Here is a 24,295-nt window from a genome sequence, read left to right as displayed (position 1 = left end):
ATATTAGAGTGATTTCTGAATGATCATGTGACACTGAAGACTGGAGTAATGATGCTGAAAATTCAGCTCTGATCACAGGAATAAATTACACTTTATAATTCTCAACAGAAAACGGTATAATTGTAATAATATTTCACTGTTTTTACTGTATTTTTGAACGAATAAATGCAGCGTTGGTGAGCAGAAGAGACTCATTTTAAAAACATTAAAAATCTTACCGATCCAAAACTTTTGACTGGTATCGTACAAATAATAAGTAGACAGACAGATTGAAAGTTTCAAGTTTAAACCAATGCAATAATGTTTGATGTTATTAATGTATACTATTATAAAGTTTGACACGTTACTGTATATTATGATAGTTTACAGGTGTGTTTTTGTGTTCAAATTAAATGCATAAAGCTGGCAAATCCTATTCTATTCAGTTGGGTTTGTTTATGTCTGTGACGTGATGTTTTACTCCTTTTTGCTTCTCTCTCCGATCATACTGGTTGACTGAGCTCTTCTGAGATGAGAAATATCATAGAAGTGTGTTTGTAACTCAAATGACAGAGGTCTTTTTATAGTTTGTGGCCTTTTTAATACTGAATATTGCGCAAAAGCGCTTGAATTCATGTCAGAAGATGGCAGAAGGGGAGCCGGTTTACTAACATAATTAGCTATGAAACAATGAACTGATTTTAATTGGTTAGCAGCACTTCTGCAGCATGACGGGTTCCTTTTTTAATTCATTCATTTAAAACCGTACTAAGCATTGATCTGATTGCAGTTCAGCATGCATTGATACATCCATTCCATTAAAACTTGTGCTTGTTTATGTTTTTAGGTCCTATAAAAACAGTTTTTTGTTGTATAGTTCATCATAAGCCGATCAGAAGAGCCTGTAAGTCAGGAACCCTTTACAGGTTCTTGATTTACTGAACCTAAAATGCCTCAAAAAAAACATGGAAGATGTATATTAGATTGTGTGCGTGGATAGTGGCTTTGCAGTTATATTATATATATATTATTTGCAGGTATAGTGACCAGGCTCTTCAGTTGTGTGTTTGTGTGTGTGTGTGTGTGTGTGTGTGTGTGTGTGTGTGTGTGTGTGTATGTGCGTGCGTTTCAGAACCTCAGTTGAAAGGTATAGTGACCAGGCTCTTCATTTGTGTGTTGTGACGTGTGTGTGTGTGTGTGTGTGTGTGTGCGTGCGTTTCAGAACCTCAGTTGAAAGGTATAGTGACCAGGCTCTTCATTTGTGTGTTGTGACGTGTGTGTATGTGTGTGTGTGTGTGTGTGCGTTTCAGAACCTCAGTTGAAAGGTATAGTGACCAGGCTCTTCATTTGTGTGTTGTGACGTGTGTGTATGTGTGTGTGTGTGTGTGTGCGTTTCAGAACCTCAGTTGAAAGGTATAATGACCAGGCTCTTCATTTGTGTGTTGTGACGTGCGTGTGTGTGTGTGCGTGCGTGTGCGTGCGTGCGTGCGTGTGTGCGTGTGTGGCTGTGTGTGTGTGTGTTTCAAAACCTCAGTTGAAAGGTATAGTGACCAGGCTCTTCAGTTGTGTGATGTGACGTGTGTGTGTTTATGTGTATGCAGGGTTCCCACGGGACCTTGAAAATTTGTGAATATGAAAAAAAAAAAGGCAAGGCCCTGAAAAGTTTTTGAAAATAAAAATTCATAGATACAGCTCCTTGAAAGTGCTTGATTTTAGTTTGCGCAAGAAGTTTTGAGGAAAAAAATCCATATTATTCTCTCCGCTCCTCTAATGTGTTATTTCACCAGCACTTCGTGGCTTATGCACACTAGCTTGCTTGATTTACGTTAGTTACGCGCATTTACACTTTACGTGTTTCCCACGTGAGGTACTTTGTGTTTTACGTTGCCATGACGTTCACGCGCACACAAAACTACTACGATGTAACACCGTGAAACATTGCAAAAATTGTCTGAAACCGCTGAAACGTGATGCCTACACAGATACAAGTTTCACATTATTCATATTTTAAGTTTTCAAATGCAAGTTTTATAATGTATTTGATCTGCACTATGTTGTGATATGTTTTCAGTGCTTACACCAAACCCAAACATAAAACATTTGTGATAATCTGTTGCCCAAATATTTTATTTAATGTAATGTTGAATTGTTTTGCTTGTTAAGATAATGTAATATTGTATATGTATATTCATATATCTTAAAATTTCTGGTTACATGAGCCTAAGCTCTTTTCAATAAAATCCGTGCAAAAGTTAATATCAGATTATTTTAGAATACAGTATAGGAATAGGATGTACCGAATATTCTTGAGTTTCATGCAAAACAGAAATACGACAAATAGAATATCAGATCTCTGTCATATGGCCCCCCAAAAAAGCTTTTGCATAGTTGTGTTGGACACCTGATGCAACCACATGATGCAACCACATGACACGATGCAACCTTGCTCTCACTTGAAATGTGTCCCCACATTAGCCAAAGTCCTTGAGTTTGAGGGTATTGGTCCTGGAAAATCTTTGAAAGGTCCTTGAATTTGAAGTGTGTGTGTGTGTGTGTTTCAGATCCTCAATTGAAGGGGATAGTGACCTGTGTGTGTGTGTGTGTGTTTCAGATCCTTGGGATAGTGACCAGTGTGTGTGTGTTTCAGATCCTCAATTGAAGGCGATAGTGACCTGTGTGTGTGTGTGTGTGTGTGTGTGTGTGTGTGTGTGTGTTTCAGATCCTCAATTGAAGGGGATAGTGACCTGTGTGTGTGTGTGTGTGTGTGTGTGTGTGTGTGTGTGTGTTTCAGATCCTCAGTTGTAGGGGGTAGTGACAAGTATGTGTGTGTGTGTGTGTGTGTGTGTGTGTGTGTGTGTGTGTGTGTGTGTGTGTGTTTCAGATCCTCAGTTGAAGGGGATAGTGACCTGTGTGTGTGTGTGTGTGTGTGTGTGTGTGTGTGTGTGTGTGTGTGTGTGTGTTTCAGATCCTCAATTGAAGGGGATAGTGACCTGTGTGTGTGTGTGTGTGTGTGTGTGTGTTTCAGATCCTCAGTTGAAGGGGATAGTGACCAGTGTGTGTGTGTGTTTCAGATCCTCAGTTGAAGGGGATAGTGACCAGTGTGTGTGTGTGTGTGTGTGTGTGTGTGTGTGTGTGTATGTGTGTGTGTGTGTTTCAGATCCTCAGTTGAAGGGGATAGTGACCAGTGTGTGTATGTGTGTGTGTGTTTCAGATCCTCAGTTGAAGGGGATAGTGACCAGTGTGTGTGTTTGTGTGTGTGTGTGGTGTGTGTGTGTTTCAGATCCTCAGTTGAAGGGGATAGTGACCAGTGTGTGTGTGTGTGTGTGTGTGGTGTGTGTGTGTGTGTTTCAGATCCTCAGTTGAAGGGGATAGTGACCAGTGTGTGTGTGTGTGTGTGTGTGTGTGTGTGTATGTGTGTGTGTGTTTCAGATCCTCAGTTGAAGGGGATAGTGACCAGTGTGTGTATGTGTGTGTGTGTGTGTGTGTGTGTGTGTGTGTGTGTGTGTGTGGTGTGTGTGTGTTTCAGATCCTCAGTTGAAGGGGATAGTGACCAGTGTGTGTATGTGTGTGTGTGTGTGTGTGTGTGTGTGTGTGGTGTGTGTGTGTTTCAGATCCTCAGTTGAAGGGGATAGTGACCAGTGTGTGTGTGTGTGTGTGTTTCAGATCCTCAGTTGAAGGGGATAGTGACTAGTGTGTGTGTGTGTGTGTGTGTGTGTGTGGTGTGTGTGTGTTTCAGATCCTCAGTTGAAGGGGATAGTGACCAGTGTGTGTGTGTGTGTGTTTCAGATCCTCAGTTGAAGGGGATAGTGACCAGTGTGTGTGTGTGTGTGTTTCAGATCCGCAGTTGAAGGGGATAGTGACCAGTGTGTGTGTGTGTGTGACGGATCTCGTCGCTCTCGTGACTGGATCTGGTCTCTCTCTCTCGTATTCTGCGTTGTGATTTGACCAATTCGTTCACACGTTCTTCGTGCACTCAGATGAACAGGAGTCAGTGGGCTCAATTCCTCTCAATAAATGCAAGGACACATCATTTTTGTTGATTTGTATTTACTGTAAAGTGAAATAAAACATCCTCTCAGTGGTGTTTTGCTGCAGACATTACATATCAACAGCACGCGTTCCCCATAGCAACTGCTGTGTTACGCTATATCAGTATATAACGTTAACCAATAATAGAACACACGACACATGACCACATTTCGTATGAAACATGATGCAATAATAAAAGCAAAAGCAATAATAAACACAAAAATATACATAAAAACATACCTGTAAAGTGAAATAAAACATCCTCTCAGTGGTGTTTTGCTGCAGACATTACATATCTAAATAAAATATAAGATAAAATTAGCAACCTCGTGGCCTTGCTAACGAGAGCACTATCAGACGGAAGTTTACAAAAGCCCATAACTAATCAAATATATGTTACTACTCGAATTAAATGGTTTAAACATTGGCTAAACCAAATCACAAACACAAAATACTTGAAATCGCTAGTCATTTTGCGTTATAATCACACAAATATTGCCAAAATGAGACAGAGCATGACCATACGCACCAACAGCACGCGTTCCCCGTAGCAACTGCTGTGTTACGCTATATACCGTCAAACCGCGCATTTTTGTCTGCAGCTCCCAAACGAACCAAATGAGGGCACTACTTTAACATGAAATGAATAACTGCTGTTGAATTCAGGAGAATTCACAATAAAACTAAATACAATTCTAACTCTGTTACATGTGTGTGTGTGTGTGTGTGTGTTTCAGATCCTCAGTTGAAGGGGATAGTGACCAGTATGTGTGTGTTTGTGTGTGTGTGTTTCAGATGCTCAGTTGAAGGGGATAGTGACCAGTATGTGTGTGTGTGTGTGTGTTTGTGTGTTTGTGTGTGTGTGTGTGTGTGTGTATGTGTGTGTTTCAGATCCTCAGTTGAAGGGGATAGTGACCAGTGTGTGTGTGAGTGTTTCCGATCCTCAGTTGAAGTGGATAGTGACCAGTATGTGTGTGTGTGTGTGTGTGTGTGTATGTGTGTGTTTCAGATCCTCAGTTGAAGAGGATAGTGACCAGTGTGTGTGTGTGTTTCAGATCCTCAGTTGAAGGGGATAGTGACCAGTATGTGTGTGTGTGTGTGTATGTGTGTGTTTCAGATCCTCAGTTGAAGGGGATAGTGACCAGTGTGTGTGTGTGTGTGTGTGTGTGTGTGTGTGTGTGTGTTTCAGATCCTCAGTTGAAGGGGATAGTGACCAGTATGTGTGTGTGTGTGCGCGTGCGTGCGTGCGTGCGTGCGTGCGTGCGTGTGTGTGTATGTGTGTGTTTCAGATCCTCAGTTGAAGGGGATAGTGACCAGTGTGTGTGTGTGTGTGTGTGTGTGTGTGTGTGTGTGTGTATGTGTGTGTTTCAGATCCTCAGTTGAAGGGGATAGTGACCAGTGTGTGTGTGTGTGTGTGTGTTTCAGATCCTCAGTTGAAGGGGATAGTGACCAGTATGTGTGTGTGTGTGTGTGTGTGTGTGTGTGTGTATGTGTGTGTTTCAGATCCTCAGTTGAAGGGGATAGTGACCAGTGTGTGTGTGTGTTTCAGATCCTCAGTTGAAGGGGATAGTGACCAGTATGTGTGTGTGTGTGTGTGTGTGTGTGTATGTGTGTGTTTCAGATCCTCAGTTGAAGAGGATAGTGACCAGTGTGTGTATGTGTGTTTCAGATCCTCAGTTGAAGGGGATAGTGACCAGTGTGTGTGTGTGTGTGTGTGTTTGTGTGTGTGTGTTTGTGTGTGTGTGTGTGTGTGTGTTTCAGATCCTCAGTTGAAGGGGATAGTGACCAGGCTCTTCAGTGAGCAGGGTTTCTACTTGCAGATGCAGCCGGACGGAACCGTTGTTGGGAGTAAAGATGAAAACAGCGACTACAGTGAGTCTCTCTCTTTCTGTTCCTCTGTGTCACAAACTCACATGCTCTGACATCCCAAAAGAAAAACCTCATGGTTGGAGCATCTCAGAAAAGTCGCAATGTTCTCTTAAATTTTGCATGGCTTAATAAAGTAAATAATAATATATACGACTATATAAATATGAAGGAAATTGCCATATTGTGAATTTTTTTTACCTATTTTTTTTTCCAATGTTTTACCTGTATTTTGAATTACGCATTGCATTGTGTTGCGTATTAGGGTTGATAGACATTTCTGTAAAATTAATGGATAATGTCCTGGCAGATAATACCAATACATTTTCCATTTTTTACAGTGAAAGTGAATATATACATATATATATATATATATATATATATATATATATATATATATATATATATATATATATATATATATATATATATATATATATATACTCACCGGCCACTTTATTAGGTACACCTGTTCTACTACTCGTAATCCAAATATCTAATCAGCCAATCACATGGCAGCAACTCAATGCATTTAGACATGTAGACATCCGTGACGTCACCCGTAGGTTTCTGACTGTGCGTTCACAAGAGCGTCAAAGTGGCCGAAAGTCATTTATTTTCAATGTGAGCCGGCAGCGAGCTCCAGCGAGGGCGGCGCCTCTTGGAAAGCAAGAGCGATGAAAAGAGTTGAAGTCAGGTCAACTTTATGGTAATGAGCTATGATGCGGGTCGGCGGCATCCAATCGGAATGTAGAAGTCCTCCGCTTTGGGTCCGACCACATTAGATCCCTAGCAAAATAGAGGAGAGGTTGATCATGTAAATTTGATAAGAAGGCGCGCAACACTATTTATAGGCAACATTTTCGCGCTAGAACGCTTGTTTTTCAGTGGGAATGCAAATTAGATTAGCACTTAACCATGAACACAAAAGAAACACCACATAAATGGCTTTTAATTGGTTTATTTCGTTTGCAAACATGTCAATATAATTAAGTTCTTTCCTTCGATCAATTCCTTACTTTCACATTTAAAAGATTCTGCAAAAATAACGATCAACATGCTTGTTTGCTTTGCGGCCCCTTTAAATAAAGTTTTAAAAAAAGACCAAGCTTTCGATCTACGTCAGAGCGTCCACGAATCTTTCTATGGCGTCGCTGGCAGCGCGTCACTCCCGGATAACAGAATATGGGGAAAGAGGCGGGACGTGGGTGGAGCTGAGGAGCCTGGTTGCTGAAACCACGCACGCCTAGCTTGATGTGATCGAGTTAGCTCAGGCTTAGGAGCTAATGCTATATGCTACTGGCTACTATATGATACAGAAGATCATCTCTGAACACAGAAGAGCTTCCCAAAGATTTTTAATTTCAGAGAAATTCCAATTTTAAAAAATGGCTCTGGTTTCCTTGGTTTCCGCTCGTACTGCCATAGTAACCATGGCGACAGACGTGGACAACTGCGTTACGTCTAGCGGCACGCTCACGCTGTTGTTGTTTCGTTCAAACATTATGGATCATGGCAAGCAGACTTTGGGACAAAAGGAGAACTAAAACGAGGATCAATATCAGCGTGGCGTTTTCGAGATGCCGAGAGCTAGCGTTCGCGAATAACTTCGACTTGACAGAGATACTTTATTAGACAGGTGAGCAAATGTACATAAAACGAATCAATGTTATATAGCTCAACATGATGAAATGTTAGAATATGATCAGTATACCTCACAAGTTTAATTCGTCTAATTCTACCTGTGTGAGTAGTAATTCAGCACTTGTGGGTACATTAGTTTGGTAGAATGAAATGTCCTTATTCCTTTATATCCGCGGGACTCACAAGCGGCGCTGATATCTGTCTCTCATTAGCAATCGTGCCCTGCTTCACACCACAGTCATGTTAAAACATCAATGTATTCACTCATCCATAAACATTATTAGATCCATCATGATGACAAGTTCTATAATTCCGCTTATGCGTCATCAATCTACACCTTTGTTATTGTATGTGGTTAGCGACTCCTAGCGGCAAAAAAAAATTACATATTGTAGCTTTAACGATCTAAGCGCATGGTCTGAAGCGCACGGCGCAAGCGCACTTAGGGTGTCCAAATCCACTTTTGCTAGTTCTCTTAATGAGTAATGGGTGTGTTTTGAGCGTAATGTGAAATAAACCAATCAGAGTCTCATCTTCAATTCCCTTTAAAAGCCAGTTGCGCTTGCGCCGCGGCGGATTCGCTATTTACATGACGGAATTTGCAAGCGGAGAAACTGAACGCTTCTCTAGCGAGGAAACGGATCTGCTCGTGCGCAAGGTTAAAACGCGCAAGCAGAACATCTACGGGACGAAGTGTACACACGTTGTGGACCCGCTTATACGCGCATATTACTAATGCGCTCTTTAAATTAAAAAAGTCTATTTCAGTTGCCTCAAAATAGCAACTCGACAACAATGCGCCTGAACGCACCTCGTTTTCAGACTAGCCCATGGGCGCACAAATGGGCGCGAATGCATTCGCTATTTAAACAATGTGCCGCAGTACGTGAAAATGAGAACTGCGTCAGACTAAAACTAGCAAAAAACACTCGCGTCATGCCTAGCGCCTCATTGCACCAGGTGTGTGATAGGGCCCTAAATGTCACAAATCATCTCAAACTGGTTTCTTGATCATGACGATAAGTTCCCTTAACTCAACAGGAACAGGAGATTCACATCATTAATGTGCAGCTGATAAATCTGTGATGATATCATGACAATCTCTGAGGAATGTTTCCAGCATCTTGTTGAATCTCTGCCATAAAGAATTAAGGCAACTACCTAATACCTAATGAAGTGGCTGGTGTGTGTGTATATAATTGTCATTTGATATTTTTTAAATCATTTTTACATTTTATTGTTAATGTTTTCGCCAAAATGAATAATTTCTAACTTGTGGTTTTTGGATGCAATATGACTTGAATCCTCGTCACGTGCATGTGTGTGTGATCTCGGCTGATCTCACAGTTTGCGTGCGTTTCTCAGATCTACATGTGCATCACTGACACACACACACACACTTCTGAGCTCATCTCCCCAGGGAGCTAGAAAGGGATGTTTCACTTCTAAAGCTCGGGATTTTCGAGCGCTACATCTCCTGTGTTTTGAAGGTGCCCACTCGTGTTTTAAATCTCCTTTAGAAATGCTTTTGAATTACACGGCCTTCCTCCTTATCTGCATAACTCACATTAGCGAGTCCAACAGGCTTAGACACAGAGTCTTTGTCTGACTCACGTGAGACTCACATTACTGTGTTCAGCCAGAGATTCAGTGTTAAAGTGAACATGAACCCATTTGACTGCAATAATGTGGTGTTTCCCAGAGAAACAGGCAATGTCAGCTGAACAAGGAAAGCTGCACGAGTTTGATTAAAGATTCAATTGAATTGAATTTACAGGATCATTCGTAACGAGAGCAGTGTGTGTAAAGAAAGTACATACTTCAGATGTTATCCTGTTAGAAATTGGATTTTTTAAGGCCATGGGGAATTATAATATAACATGATCGCATTTATCAAACAACCGTGGGCAAACGTGTTTTCATCTAAAGTGAGATTATTGATCAGCCGGACCGATGAAACACAATACTGTCAGAATCTGGGCGGCTTCCAGCAAAATGAAGAACGACTGATGATAAAACTACAGGAGAGAGGAACAGGGTTGCAGAAACACGAGTGTTTGTCCAGCGCATTGCAAACACAGTCCTGTTGTGTGTTCTTGTGTTACGACAACTAGCTTTAGCACTCGGGTTTCCTTCAAAATATGCATGTCAGTAAACCATGTGATCTTTTATTGTCCTTTCATTCACATTTTTATATGAAGGAATGAAACTAATTTGACACAAGAGAAAAACATTAACCAATAAAAACATTAGAAACTAGGGCAGATTCATCAATAAATAATAGTGATGGTGGAAAAAATGGATTCTGTTCAATATCGCGATATTTTGCGCACTCAATTATTTCGATACAGTAGCTCAAAGTATTGCAATATTTAATTATAAAATTATCTGTTTTACTTTCGGGTTTTCTCAGAGTTTACTCTGATCATTTACATGCGTATTACATGCGTATTACGAGCATTCAACCGCAAATTCAAATGAAAATGGCTTCACTATTACAACCGGTTGTACACGACGCTCAGTCTTCTTTCCAATCGAAAGTGTGGGTAAATTTCGGTTTTATGATTATTCTCAGGTTTATGGTTTATCTATTGTATTTAAATAATTTTAAGTTATGTGCCGGGAGCTCCCCATTCATGTGAGAGGTCTCCTATTGAAAATAATTACGTCATGTCCTGTAATAAAGTCATGTGTCCTGAATGTTCAAGAACAAGTGTTCAAGTTTTTGCACTTCAGTTGATGTGTAGAAGATAATGTTTACAGAATTAAATGTGACATTTGAAGTGAGTCTTATTTTCCTCATTTTTTGTAATGCCTTTGAATAATATGGGGGACATGAATCGCAATATATCGCAGCATCGAATCGCAATACTTATTATGTTAAGAATCGCACTAATATTGAATCGTTGCCCAAATATCGCAATACTATCGAATCGTCACATTTTTGACAATTCCCGCCCCTAATAAATAGCATAATAGCAATAAAAAACTACAAAAGACAATACAAGAATAAAAAAGTATTATTGTTCAGGTCGCTGCATTTCAACAGTTCAACTAACTTTAAACAACTTGCTCAGCAAGATGCATGCAACACACACTACCGGACAAAAGTGTGGATTCATTTAGATTTCTAAATGTTTCTGAAAAATAAATTATCACGCAAACCAGGGCTGGATTTATTAAAAGAAATACAGTAAAAATAGTCAAATATAATTACAGTTTAAAATCACTGTTTTGTATGTGAATATATGTTAAAGTGTAATTTATTGCTGTGATCAAAGCTGAATTTTCAGCATCATTACTCCAGTCTTCAGTGTCACATGATCCTTCAGAAATCACTCTAATATGATGATTTGATGATCAAGAAACCTATTTGATTATCAATGTTCATATTTTTGTGGAAATTGATACATTTTATTTTCAGGATTCTTTGTGAACAGAAAGTTCTAAATGAACTGCATTTATTTGAAATGAAATAATTTGTAACATTATAAATGTCTTTTCTGTCACTTTTGATCAATTTAATGCGTCCTTGATGAATAAAAGTATTCATTTCATGCATTAATTCCTTGCTTGCACACATACAGGCATCATATGAATTGTCTCTCACACAAGCACACTCATCCCTCTGATCTCTCCTCCTCCATCCCTCTGTTATCCTGCACTCCTCCGCTGATCCTGCTTTCCCTCCTCTCGGTTTTTTCCCTCCTGTCGATTTTTACGGACTTGAACTGAATCATCAGCGATAATACGAGTGTTTGAAACCTTCCCCTGATACTTAGTAGATTGAGTTCTGTCTCTCCTTTCCTTCATCCCTCCTTTGAATATCTTTATCTATCCATCTATCTATCTGTTTATCTATCTCCCTATCTATCTATCTATCATCTATCTGTCTATCTATCATCTATCTGTCTATCTATCTATCTGTTTATCTATCTATCTATCTATCTATCATATATCTGTCTATCTATCATCTATCTATCTATCTATCATCTATCTATCATCTATCTATCTGTCTATCTATCTATCTGTTTATCATCTATCTGTCTATCTATCATCTATCTGTTTATCTATCATCTATCTATCTGTCTATCTATCATCTATCTATCTGTCTATCATCTATCTGTCAATCTATCATCTATCTATCTGTCTGTCTATCTATCTATCTATCATCTATCTATCTATCTGTCTATCAATCTATCTGTTTATCTATCTATCATATATCTGTCTATCTATCATCTATCTATCTATCTATCTATCTGTCTATCATCTATCTATCATATATCTGTCTATCTATCATCTATCTATCTGTCTATCAATCTATCTGTTTATCTATCTATCATATATCTGTCTATCTATCATCTATCTATCTATCTATCTATCTATCTATCTATCTATCTGTCTATCTATCATCTATCTGTCTATCTATCATCTATCTATCTGTCTATCAATCTATCTGTTTATCTATCTATCATATATCTGTCTATCTATCATCTATCTATCTATCTATCTATCTGTCTATCTATCATCTATCTATCTGTCTATCTATCTATCTGTCTATCTATCATCTATCTGTCTATCTATCATCTATCTATCTGTCTATCAATCTATCTGTTTATCTATCTATCATATATCTGTCTATCTATCATCTATCTTTCTGTCTATCTATCTATCTATCATATATCTGTCTATCTATCATCTATCTATCTATCATCTATCTATCATCTATCTATCTATCTATCTGTCTATCTATCATCTATCTATCTATCTATCTGTCTATCTATCATCTATCTATCTGTCTATCTATCATCTATCTGTCTATCTATCATATATCTGTCTATCTATCATCTATCTATCTGTCTATCTATCATCTATCTGTCTATCTATCATCTATCTATCTGTCTATCTATCTATCCGTCTATCTATCATCTATCTGTCTATCTATCATCTATCTATCTGTCTATCTATCTATCATATATCTGTCTATCTATCATCTATCTATCTGTCTATCTATCTATCTGTTTATCTATCTATCATATATCTATCTGTCTATCTATCTATCTGTTTATCTATCTATCATATATCTATCTATCATATATCTGTCTATCTATCATCTATCTATCTGTCTATCTATCTATCTGTTTATCTATCTATCATATATCTGTCTATCTATCATCTATCTGTCTATCTATCTATCTTTTTATCTATCTATCTATCTATCTATCTATCTATCATATATCTGTCTATCTATCAACTATCTGTCTACTATCATCTATCTATCTGTCTATCTATCATCTATCTATCTGTCTATCTGTTTATCTATCTATCTATCATATATCTGTCTATCTATCATCTATCTATCTATCTATCTAGCTATCTATCTGTTTATCTCTGTCTATCTATCTCCCTATCTATCTATCTATCTATCTATCTATCTGTTTATCTCTGTCTATCTATCTCCCTATCTATCATATATCTGTCTATCTATCTATCTATCATCTATCTGTCTATCTATCTATCATATATCTGTCTATCTATCATCTATCTGTCTATCTATCTATCTATCTGACTATCTATCTATATCTGTCTATCTATCTATCTCCCTATCTATCTATCATCTATCTGTCTATCATCTATCTATCTGTCTATCTTTCTATCCATATATCTATCTCCCTATCTATCTATCTATCTATCGTTCTTTAAGTTCTGTTTATTGTTCTATCATTCTATCTGCCTGCCTGTCGTTGTTTTATCCCATCCATCTATCACTCTATCTGTTTATTGTTCTGTCTATCGATCTATTTATCTGTCTTTAATTTTTTCATTCTATCTATCACTCTATTTATTTTTCTAGCGTATTATCTATCTTTCTCTCTGTCTGTCTGTCATTCTTTTATTCTATCTACAGTATCTATCGCTCTATCTGTTTACTGTTCTATCTATCTTTAATTTTTTCATTCTATCTATCACTCTATCTGTTTATTGTTCTATCTATCTTTAATTTTTTCATTCTATCTTTCACTCTATCTGTTTATTGTTCTATCTATCTATCTATCTATCGATCTATCTATCGATCTATCTACCTATCAGTCTGTCTGAATTGTTTTGAATTTTAAATGATTGCAATTCTGAATCCTGTTTTTGTACCTCAATGCAAATTCATTAATTAAAAAAGAATTCTTAATTAAATACAGAATGGCTCACGACCCTGCGTGGAGTGTGTCATTACCAACCAAAACAATGTGCAAATATTGGGTCCACTCTTACTGCATCATGTCTCGTTCTACTTACATTTGTTTCATGGAATTTTTTTAAAGAAAATTTGAGACAAAGTTGATATCAAACAGTACATCTCCATGAACATGAACTGTGAGAGAGCCACATGTGATGATCCCGGTGTTTGTGTCGTGTGTTTCGGCTGTGTTTAATCTGATCCCGGTGTTTGTGTGGTGTGTTTCAGCTCTGTTTAATCTGATCCCGGTGTTTGTGTGGTGTGTTTCAGCTCTGTTTAATCTGATCCCGGTGTTTGTGTGGTGTGTTTCAGCTCTGTTTAATCTGATCCCGGTGTTTGTGTGGTGTGTTTCAGCTCTGTTTAATCTGATCCCGGTGTTTGTGTGGTGTGTTTCTACTCTGTTTAATCTGATCCCGGTGTTTGTGTGATGTGTTTCAGCTCTGTTTAATCTGATCCCGGTGTTTGTGTGGTGTGTTTCAGCTCTGTTTAATCTGATCCCGGTGTTTGTGTGATGTGTTTCAGCTCTGTGTAATCTGATCCCGGTGTTTGTGTCGTGTCTTTCAGCTCCGTTTAATCTGATCCCGGTGTTTGTGTGATGTGTTTCAACACTGTTTAATCTGATCCCGGTGTTTGTGTGATGTGTTTCAGCTCTGTTTAATCTGATCTCGGTGTTTGTGTGGTGTGTTTCAGCTCTGTTTAATCTGATCCCGGTGTTTGTGTGGTGTGTTTCAGCTCTGTTTAATCTGATCCCGGTGTTTGTGTGGTGTGTTCCAGCTCTGTTTAATCTGATCCCAGTGTTTGTGTCGTGTGTTTCAGCTCTGTTCAATCTGATCCCGGTGTTTGTGTGGTGTGTTTCAGCTCTGTTTAATCTGATCCCGGTGTTTGTGTGGTGTGTTTCAGCTCTGTTTAATCTGATCCCGGTGTTTGTGTGATGTGTTTCAGCTCTGTTTAATCTGATCCCAGTGTTTGTGTGGTGTCTTTCAGCTCTGTTTAATCTGATCCCGGTGTTTGTGTGGTGTGTTTCAGCTCTGTTTAATCTGATCCCGGTGTTTGTGTGATGTGTTTCAGCTCTGTTTAATCTGATCCCGGTGTTTGTGTGGTCTGTTCCAGCTCTGTTTAATCTGATCCCAGTGTTTGTGTCGTGTGTTTCAGCTCTGTTTAATCTGATCCCGGTGTTTGTGTGGTGTGTTTCAGCTCTGTTTAATCTGATCCCGGTGTTTGTGTGGTGTGTTTCAGCTCTGTTTAATCTGATCCCGGTGTTTGTGTGGTGTGTTTCAGCTCTGTTTAATCTGATCCCGGTGTTTGTGTGATGTGTTCCAGCTCTGTTTAATCTGATCCCAGTGTTTGTGTGGTGTCTTTCAGCTCTGTTTAATCTGATCCCGGTGTTTGTGTGGTGTGTTTCAGCTCTGTTTAATCTGATCCCGGTGTTTGTGTGGTCTGTTCCAGCTCTGTTTAATCTGATCCCAGTGTTTGTGTCGTGTGTTTCAGCTCTGTTTAATCTGATCCCGGTGTTTGTGTGATGTGTTCCAGCTCTGTTTAATCTGATCCCAGTGTTTGTGTGGTCTGTTCCAGCTCTGTTTAATCTGATCCCAGTGTTTGTGTCGTGTGTTTCAGCTCTGTTTAATCTGATCCCGGTGTTTGTGTCGTGTGTTTCAGCTCTGTTTAATCTGATCCCGGTGTTTGTGTGGTCTGTTCCAGCTCTGTTTAATCTGATCCCAGTGTTTGTGTCGTGTGTTTCAGCTCTGTTTAATCTGATCCCGGTGTTTGTGTGATGTGTTTCAGCTCTGTTTAATCTGATCCCGGTGTTTGTGTGGTCTGTTCCAGCTCTGTTTAATCTGATCCCAGTGTTTGTGTCGTGTGTTTCAGCTCTGTTTAATCTGATCCCGGTGTTTGTGTGGTGTCAGGGCTTGACATTAACTTTTTGAGGCACTTGTTCTTCGGACAAGTAAATTTATGTTTCACTTGTCCATGCACAAAAGTCACTTGTCCGGGTAAAGATTTATAATTTTATCTAGGGCTGCACGATTTGGGGAAAATGTCATATTCCTATTATTGAGATCAATATTGCGGTTGTGATATGCGATTGCGATATAATAAACAAATGGTTTCATGAGTCAACTTGTTTGGTTCTAAACCAAATGCACACACAGATTAGTGATAATTCTGAAATTAGCAATAACAACTAAATGATTGATAACACCTATAATGATCAATAAGCCATTGATGTTTGGATAAAAATGAACTGTCTAACAGGTAGGACATATACAGAAATTGAATAAAGTTATCAAACAGTCTGCGCAGCATAAATTATAAATTATATATAGACTACTCCTTATTAAAGCTACACAAGTTCTTTAGTCAAGAGCAGTGAGTAATTTTCTCTGTTCCCTTTGTTCTTTCATTAACTTTACTGACAGAACACTTTATTGGTAGCTGGCCCTTTAAGAGCAGCCGCTGTGGACAGAGACGCGGATCTCACACGCGCCTCATTCTCTCATGAGTCACAACTCTTTATGTCCATCATAAGACTGCTCTTGTGTTATGAAGATACTCAACAAATGACATTTTGGCTTAATTGTGTGTGTTGATGTTCGTTCAAGCGCGAAAGAGAACTGTATTCTGGCGCACGGTCTGTGCATGCGCATCATACTGGTGCGCGTCTTTCTGCGAGTCACATTCAGGACATTCACAGGCCATTCACATTCAGGACATGTCTTCGTTTCAAATCTGTAAAATTAAATCTGTAAAATAGACGTAACGAGTGGCACATAACGTGAAGTAACATGGCATTTTATTTTGTTTGAAATTTAACTTGTCCGGTCGGACAACTAATTTTCTCTTCTACTTGTCCTACAAAAAATCCACTTGTCCCGGACAAGCGGACAAGCCTTAATGTCGAGCCCTGGGTGTGTTTCAGCTCTGTTTAATCTGATCCCGGTGTTTGTGTGGTCTGTTCCAGCTCTGTTTAATCTGATCCCGGTGTTTGTGTGGTGTGTTTCAGCTCTGTTTAATCTGATCCCGGTGTTTGTGTGGTGTGTTTCAGCTCTGTTTAATCTGATCCCGGTGTTTGTGTGGTGTGTTTCAGCTCTGTTTAATCTGATCCCGTTGTTTGTGTCGTGTGTTTCAGCTCTGTTTAATCTGATCCCGGTGTTTGTGTTGTGTGTTTCAGCTCTGTTTAATCTGATCCCGGTGTTTGTGTGGTGTGTTTCAGCTCTGTTTAATCTGATCCCGGTGTTTGTGTGGTGTGTTTCAGCTCTGTTTAATCTGATCCCGGTGTTTGTGTGGTGTGTTTCAGCTGTTTAATCTGATCCCGGTGTTTGTGTGGTGTGTTTCAGCTCTGTTTAATCTGATCCCGTTGTTTGTGTGGTGTGTTTCAGCTCTGTTTAATCTGATCCCGGTGTTTGTGTGGTGTGTTTCAGCTCTGTTTAATCTGATCCCGGTGTTTGTGTCGTGTGTTTCAACTCTGTTTAATCTGATCCCGGTGTTTGTGTGATGTGTTTCAGATCTGTTTAATCTGATCCCGGTGTTTGTGTGGTGTGTTTCTGCTCTGTTTAATCTGATCCCGGTGTTTGTGTGGTGTGTTTCAGCTCTGTTTAATCTGATCCCGGTGTTTGTGTGGTGTGTTTCAGCTCTGTTTAATCTGATCCCGGTGTTTGTGTGGTGTGTTTCAGCTCTGTTTAATCTGATCCCGGTGTTTGTGTGGTGTGTTTCAGCTCTCTTTAATCTGATCCCGGTGTTTGTGTCGTGTGTTTCAACTCTGTTTAATCTGATCCCGGTGTTTGTGTGGTGTGTTTCAGCTCTGTTTAATCTGATCCCGTTGTTTGTGTCGTGTGTTTCAGCTCTGTTTAATCTGATCCCGGTGTTTGTGTGGTGTGTTTCAGCTCTGTTTAATCTGATCCCGGTGTTTGTGTGGTGTGTTTCAGCTCTGTTTAATCTGATCCCGTTGTTTGTGTGGTGTGTTTCAGCTCTGTTTAATCTGATCCCGGTGTTTGTGTGATGTGTTTCAACTCTGTTTAATCTGATCCCGGTGTTTGTGTCGTGTGTTTCAGCTCTGTTTAATCTGATCCCGTTGTTTGTGTCGTGTGTTTCAGCTCTCTTTAATCTGATCCCGGTGTTTGTGTGGTGTGTTTCAGCTCTGTTTAATCTGATCCCGGTGTTTGTGTGGTGTGTTTCAGCTCTGTTTAATCTGATCCCGGTGTTTGTGTGGTGTGTTTCAGCTCTGTTTAATCTGATCCCGTTGTTTGTGTGGTGTGTTTCAGCTCTGTTTAATCTGATCCCGGTGTTTGTGTGGCGTGTTTCAGCTCTGTTTAATCTGATCCCGGTGTTTGTCTCGTGTGTTTCAGCTCTCTTTAATCTGATCCCGGTGTTTGTGTCGTGTGTTTCAACTCTGTTTAATCTGATCCCGGTGTTTGTGTGGTGTGTTTCAACTCTGTTTAATCTGATCCCGGTGTTTGTGTGGTGTGTTTCAGCTCTGTTTAATCTGATCCCGTTGTTTGTGTCGTGTGTTTCAGCTCTCTTTAATCTGATCCCGGTGTTTGTGTGGTGTGTTTCAGCTCTGTTTAATCTGATCCCGGTGTTTGTGTGGTGTGTTTCAGCTCTGTTTAATCTGATCCCGGTGTTTGTGTGGTGTGTTTCAGCTCTGTTTAATCTGATCCCGGTGTTTGTGTGGTGTGTTTCAGCTCTGTTTAATCTGATCCCGGTGTTTGTGTGGAGTGTTTCAGCTCTGTTTAATCTGATCCCGGTGTTTGTGTGGTGTGTTTCAGCTCTGTTTAATCTGATCCCGGTGTTTGTGTGGTGTGTTTCAGCTCTGTTTAATCTGATCCCGGTGTTTGTGTGGTGTGTTTCAGCTCTGTTTAATCTGATCCCGGTGTTTGTGTGGTGTGTTTCAGCTCTGTTTAATCTGATCCCGGTGTTTGTGTGGTGTGTTTCAGCTCTGTTTAATCTGATCCCGGTGTTTGTGTCGTGTGTTTCAGCTCTGTTTAATCTGATCCCGGTGTTTGTGTCGTGTGTTTCAGCTCTGTTTAATCTGATCCCGGTGTTTGTGTCGTGTGTTTCAACTCTCTTTAATCTGATCCCGGTGTTTGTGTCGTGTGTTTCAACTCTGTTTAATCTGATCCCGGTGTTTGTGTGGTGTGTTTCAACTCTGTTTAATCTGATCCCGGTGTTTGTGTGGTGTGTTTCAGCTCTGTTTAATCTGATCCCGGTGTTTGTGTGGTGTGTTTCAGCTCTGTTTAATCTGATCCCGTTGTTTGTGTCGTGTGTTTCAGCTCTCTTTAATCTGATCCCGGTGTTTGTGTGGTGTGTTTCAGCTCTGTTTAATCTGATCCCGGTGTTTGTGTGGTGTGTTTCAGCTCTCTTTAATCTGATCCCGGTGGGTCTGCGGGTCGTGGCGATTCAGGGTGTGAAGGCTGGACTCTACGTAGCCATGAATGGAGAGGGATTTCTGTACTCATCGGTAAGAAAACACTCCTCAGATCTCTGTGTCTGTGTGTGTGTGTGTGTCTATCATGTCTGTTTTATTTAAAATTCACATTTTTCATGTTATTATACAATCTGTTTTGTTTTTTTTCTCTGTAGCGTTTGTCAGGGTACGTACTATTATGCAATTTTGGTGTAGTGTGTATGTGTGTATCTTGTTGTGTGTTTGTAAGTGAGTGTGTGTGTGTGTGCGTGTGTGTTTTGGAAAGCAGGACAGACTGTTGTGTTAAGGTTGTGGTGTTGTGTGTTTCGGTGTGTGTCCTTACAGGATGCAGTGTGTATTATTCTGTGTAATATATTCCTGAATATTGATAGATGCAATATAAACAGAAATAATGTGCTATTTGTACTACATTTAAAATATCTGCAATGGTGGTCAGAGTCAGTGAAAACTGCTTTTGCAAACAAGGTCGACTAATTTGCACTTAGTGAAACATTTTACTGGAATGCACAGTTTAAAAAAATAATAAATAGTGAAAGCAAGAACTGATAAAAATTGGTGATGCACGATATATCGGTATCGGCTGATATATGTTCATTTTAATGTTATCATTATCGGCCCGATAAGAAAATTAGGCTGATATATTAAAGCCGATAAATAATGTATTATTTCCCTCAGCTGAGACACTTCAGATGTGCACTGTTCAACATGATCAGGCTCCCAAAAATTATATAAAAATTTGGATTTAGATTTATCAGCCAATATATCGGTTATCTGCTTTCAAATATAAATAATTATCGGTTATCGGTATCTGCCAAAATATATATCGGTGCATCCCTAATAAAAATGTCTACTTTGAATGCAATGCAAGTTGCTTTGGATAAAAGCATCTGCCAGATGCATAAATGAAAATAAAATGTGCAGTGTAAATAGACACTATCTTTATTTCAGGAGATTTTAGTTCTGCAGAAACTAGCGATCTGCTGCCTATCTAGATGACATTTGAAGCTATCACTCTTGAAGATAAGAAGGCATGTACTGTATCCTTCACAGAGAAGGCAATCCCAGAATGCAATGCGGCAAGCTTAGTGGGGGGAAAAAAAGATGAAAGGTTAGAGGAATTATAAATGCATTTCATTCTGTACTAAAAATATTGACGATGAATGTTTTAGCTAGGATGCGTCTTCATCTTTCGAAAGTTTGTTTTTGTAGTGAGTCTCGTGGTGTTGAGCTGCCTTTTACGTTTTTATTAAGTAAAGTTAAAGATATATTTTAACTAGCTTTCTCTTATGTAGTTTAACAGCAAGAACGTTCTGGAAGCGAAGGTCATGTGACGGAGAGAGAGAGAGTGAGAGCGAGTCTCTGCTCCTGTCTACATTCATAATTCACAGACTTGTGCTATTAAAATTTGAAGGATAAGCGTAGCCGCTGAAATACACTGATTCACAAAGAAAGCAAGCAGCGTTAACAGTGTTTTAGACACACACACACACACATTTTCGTCTCTGCTTTGAACAGTGGGCTTTACGTTTTTAAAATGGCATTTAAAATCTCCATTGCAAAACACTTCGAGGTCCACTTCTCTGGATTCAAATGGCTGTTCTGCACATTTTTAGTTTGTTTAATAAATAATTTAGGGAATTTGATGATGCTTTCAGAAATTAGTCTTTACACAGAATATTCATTCCTCAGAATTTTGCAGATTTTTTTCTAAACGTCAGCACAAAATATGGAAAAAGCATAATTATACCCAAGTTTGATTTCAAGTTCGTTGATAATAAATTGTAATAATTCTGCTTAAGTCTTAAATTGCATATGGAAATGGACACAAAACCCAAATTCACTCTCATCATGCAAAAATTTTCAATTACTGTATATATATTTATACATACTTTATATTTATAATAATTTATAATATAAATATTTTACAACACATTTTCTTAAATATATACATGCATGTGTGTGTATTTATTTATACAAAGTAATTATACACCGTGCACACACATATATTATGTGTAAACAAACTTTGATTTTTGGATGCGATTAATCGTTGCACAGCACTATTTGAAATAAATGTTCAATTCATGGTTTGATTAAATCAGCTCTTAATTGAAGAACTTTGAATGGGAAAATATCGTTGAGCCGTTGCAGATGGCAGCTTGATCTTTCATACAGAATGAGACTGAACTTATTGAAATGCGTATTTAATGAAGTTTGTTATGTAACTTTACACATGTCTGTGTTTCGAGATCAGCTGTTCTGGATGTTGTTCTATCTCTGGGGTGAGAAAGTGTTAATGAACTCCTATTCAGTGTGAAAATAAAGTGTGAATGTCTATGCATGTGTGCGTTTCTTTGTCTGTGTGTGTGTGTGTGTGTGTGTGTGTGTGTGTCTGTGTGTGTGTCTGTGTGTGTGTGTGAGAGGAATAATTGAATGTACAGTGAGGTGATGATAATGCAGCTGTGAAAATAAGCGACCTTGAGTTCTATGAAGAATTCAACAATACTGTGTTATAAGAACATTTGTAACTTTGTGTTCATATGTACACACAATTGTGTTCAACATACACAAGTTCTTCTTTGTGTACTTTGGTATGGGGTGATATTTGTTTCAAATTCACAAATAAATGTAATGAACGTTCATTTGTTAATTTTTACATTACTCTGAGCAATCATAAACGTGTATTTGATAACTTGAGGAAATCACAGTTTGTTTCACAATATAATTTTTCTGAATTTCTTTTATTTTTAATTAACCTTGATAGTTTTATATTTTTTAAATGTTATGTATATTTGTGAACTGCATTCTATTTATTTGTAAATACACAAATGTCAGCCCATAGATTGGTGTTGTTGTAATTTGTGTGTGTGTTATATTTTACCGAGTGTGTTCAGCAGTTTTATGGTCTGGCTGTTATAGATCAGGGTGAGGAGGGTTTTGTGTGTTTGTGTGTCTGTGTGTGTGTGTGTGTGTGTGTGTGTGTGTGTGTGTGTGTGTGTGTGTGTGTGTGTGTGTGTGTGTGTGTGTGTGTGTGTGTGTGTGTGTGTGTGTGTGTGTGTGTCTGTCTGTGTGTGTGTGTGTCTGTGTGTGTGTAAGTGAGGTTTTCTACAGGTTATTTAGTGGTGACGTTTAATCTCCGAAAGTGGTATGACATGCTGAGAGTGCAAAGAGAGCACATCTCCTGGTGTGTGTGTGTGTGTGTGTGTGTGTGTGTGTGTGTGTGTGTGTGTGTGTGTGTGTGTGTGTGTGTGTGTGTGTGCGCGCGTGCGTGCGTGCGCGTGTGTGCATGTGTGTGTGTGTAATACAGTATATACAGTAGGGTTCAAAAGTTTGAGACTGTTAAAAATATGAAAACCGAACATATACCTGTAAATAAACAAAGTTTCAACATTTATATTTTAAAGCATAGACACGTTATGATGTAAATATTTCAGATTTCACTTGGTGACTAATCAAATGTAAGGAAATGATTGACATTGATCATGTGACTCATTGATCGGGGCGTGTCTTCCTCCCGTTGACAGACAAACACCCACGACACATATGAGTGATTTGTTTTTCGCAAGGCGATTCTGGTCTTTTCAATCAAAGTGCTGCGACCTCACCTTCAGCTGGACAACAGAAGCTTTTAACGATTAATAATAAATAAATCTATATTGATTTAAGGTACATTTACACCTTGACAACGATATGCTTAAAACGGAGAAGTTTTTCCTTTGAGTTTTCAGCGTACAGACGACACCATAGAAAACGACTAAAAACGCTGTATTCTGCTGCCAGGCCAGTAGATGGCGATGAAACACTATAGACTAACACGTAATACACGTGTGCATGATGTCATCGTCTTCAGAGATTCACGGTTTTGTTGTTTACACGGAGACCGTTTTCAAAAACGTGCACTTTGAAACCCTTTTTCAAAAGTTTGTTTTTTAAGGCGCCCAAAACGCTATTGTTGTATAAACGAACGGCCAAAACGCATAAAAAGTTGTATGTTTTTAGTTGAAAACGGTGTGGCGTTAACAGCACCTTGTAGCATGTTTTATAACTTTATTTAATATATGCCTAAATTCTATGCAAGATCAATTAATTTTTCAGTGAGAAACCGTGTTTAATTTACAAGCTTTTATTTTGAAATGTAAGTCAACAACATTAGGAGACTCCACCCCCTTTGGAGACCACGCCCATTTGGAGACTCCACCCCCTTTTGGAGACCACGCCCCTTTGAGTTCTTTGGTCTGCAGCTATATATATATACTTTACAATCTGGCATGTAAAAATATATATTGCTCATAGTTCATGATAGTTAATGCATTAAATAATGTTAACAAATGAGAACCTATTTTTAAGTTTTACTGCATTTTCACTGTTTTTTATTCCCCACTGTACAGTTGTGGCCAAAACTGATGTTTGGCAATGAAATGCAATGCATCATTATTGAAACATAATTTTTGACCCAGGCTATCATACTAAAAAATAATGAACTCAAGAGAGAACCAATGAAATATTAATAACTGATTATGTTGTAGTCGATGTATGATTTTTCCTGAGCATTTTTTATGCACATTAAAATAAAACCTGTAGCTTTTATAATTTTTTGCCAAATTATTGTCAGATAAATACCTTAACCAAGTTTAATGTTTTGTTCTTCCCTCGTATTTAAAATATTTTTTCTCATATTTTGATGGCTTAATGGAACTTGTAGGGTCAACAAAAACAAATTACATCACTTTTGGCCACTACTGTACATATACAGTCAAACCAACATTTATTCAGACACCTTCATCATTTCTCACATTATCAGTTTATTCGCTATAGTTTAGAAAATGGTATTAATATGACGAGAACTCAAGAGTTATTAAATCAGTTGATATTTCACTGGTTTTGTCCGTCCTTCTGTTAGACTCTCACTGATGAATTATGTTGAATATCCGTCAGCTGTTCAATTTATCTACACAATTACATAAAACCAATTTAGCTCAAACAATTACCAAGCAATGCTTAATGTTGTTCAGTCTGTGTGTAAAAAGGTGCATTAGCAATTAAAGAAAAAACACTGAAGAAAACATGGACAGGTCAAAGTGTCGAATCATTTTTGGTCTCAAATTTGTATAGATATTACTGGTAGT

The 24,295-nt window shown here is 38.6% G+C and overlaps 1 protein-coding gene across 4 annotated transcripts in view; it reads left to right on the top strand.

Moving 5' to 3' along the window:
* fgf12b (fibroblast growth factor 12b) overlaps nt 1-24,295 on the top strand; it is a 74,517-nt gene that overhangs the window by 46,074 nt on the left and 4,148 nt on the right. For all 4 annotated transcript variants that reach the window (XM_077207282.1, XM_077207279.1, XM_077207281.1 and 1 more), the window contains exons 2-3: nt 5,770-5,880; nt 19,102-19,205. In XM_077207282.1, coding sequence (XP_077063397.1) covers nt 5,770-5,880; nt 19,102-19,205 — 215 coding nt within the window. The remainder of the gene's footprint in view (nt 1-5,769; nt 5,881-19,101; nt 19,206-24,295) is intronic.

This window comes from Siphateles boraxobius, unplaced genomic scaffold, assembly GCF_051911475.1.
Source record: "Siphateles boraxobius isolate OS27281-9 unplaced genomic scaffold, OSU_SipBor_1 6, whole genome shotgun sequence".
Classification (NCBI taxonomy): domain Eukaryota; kingdom Metazoa; phylum Chordata; class Actinopteri; order Cypriniformes; family Leuciscidae; genus Siphateles; species Siphateles boraxobius.
This window is presented reverse-complemented; position numbering and strand designations above follow the sequence as displayed.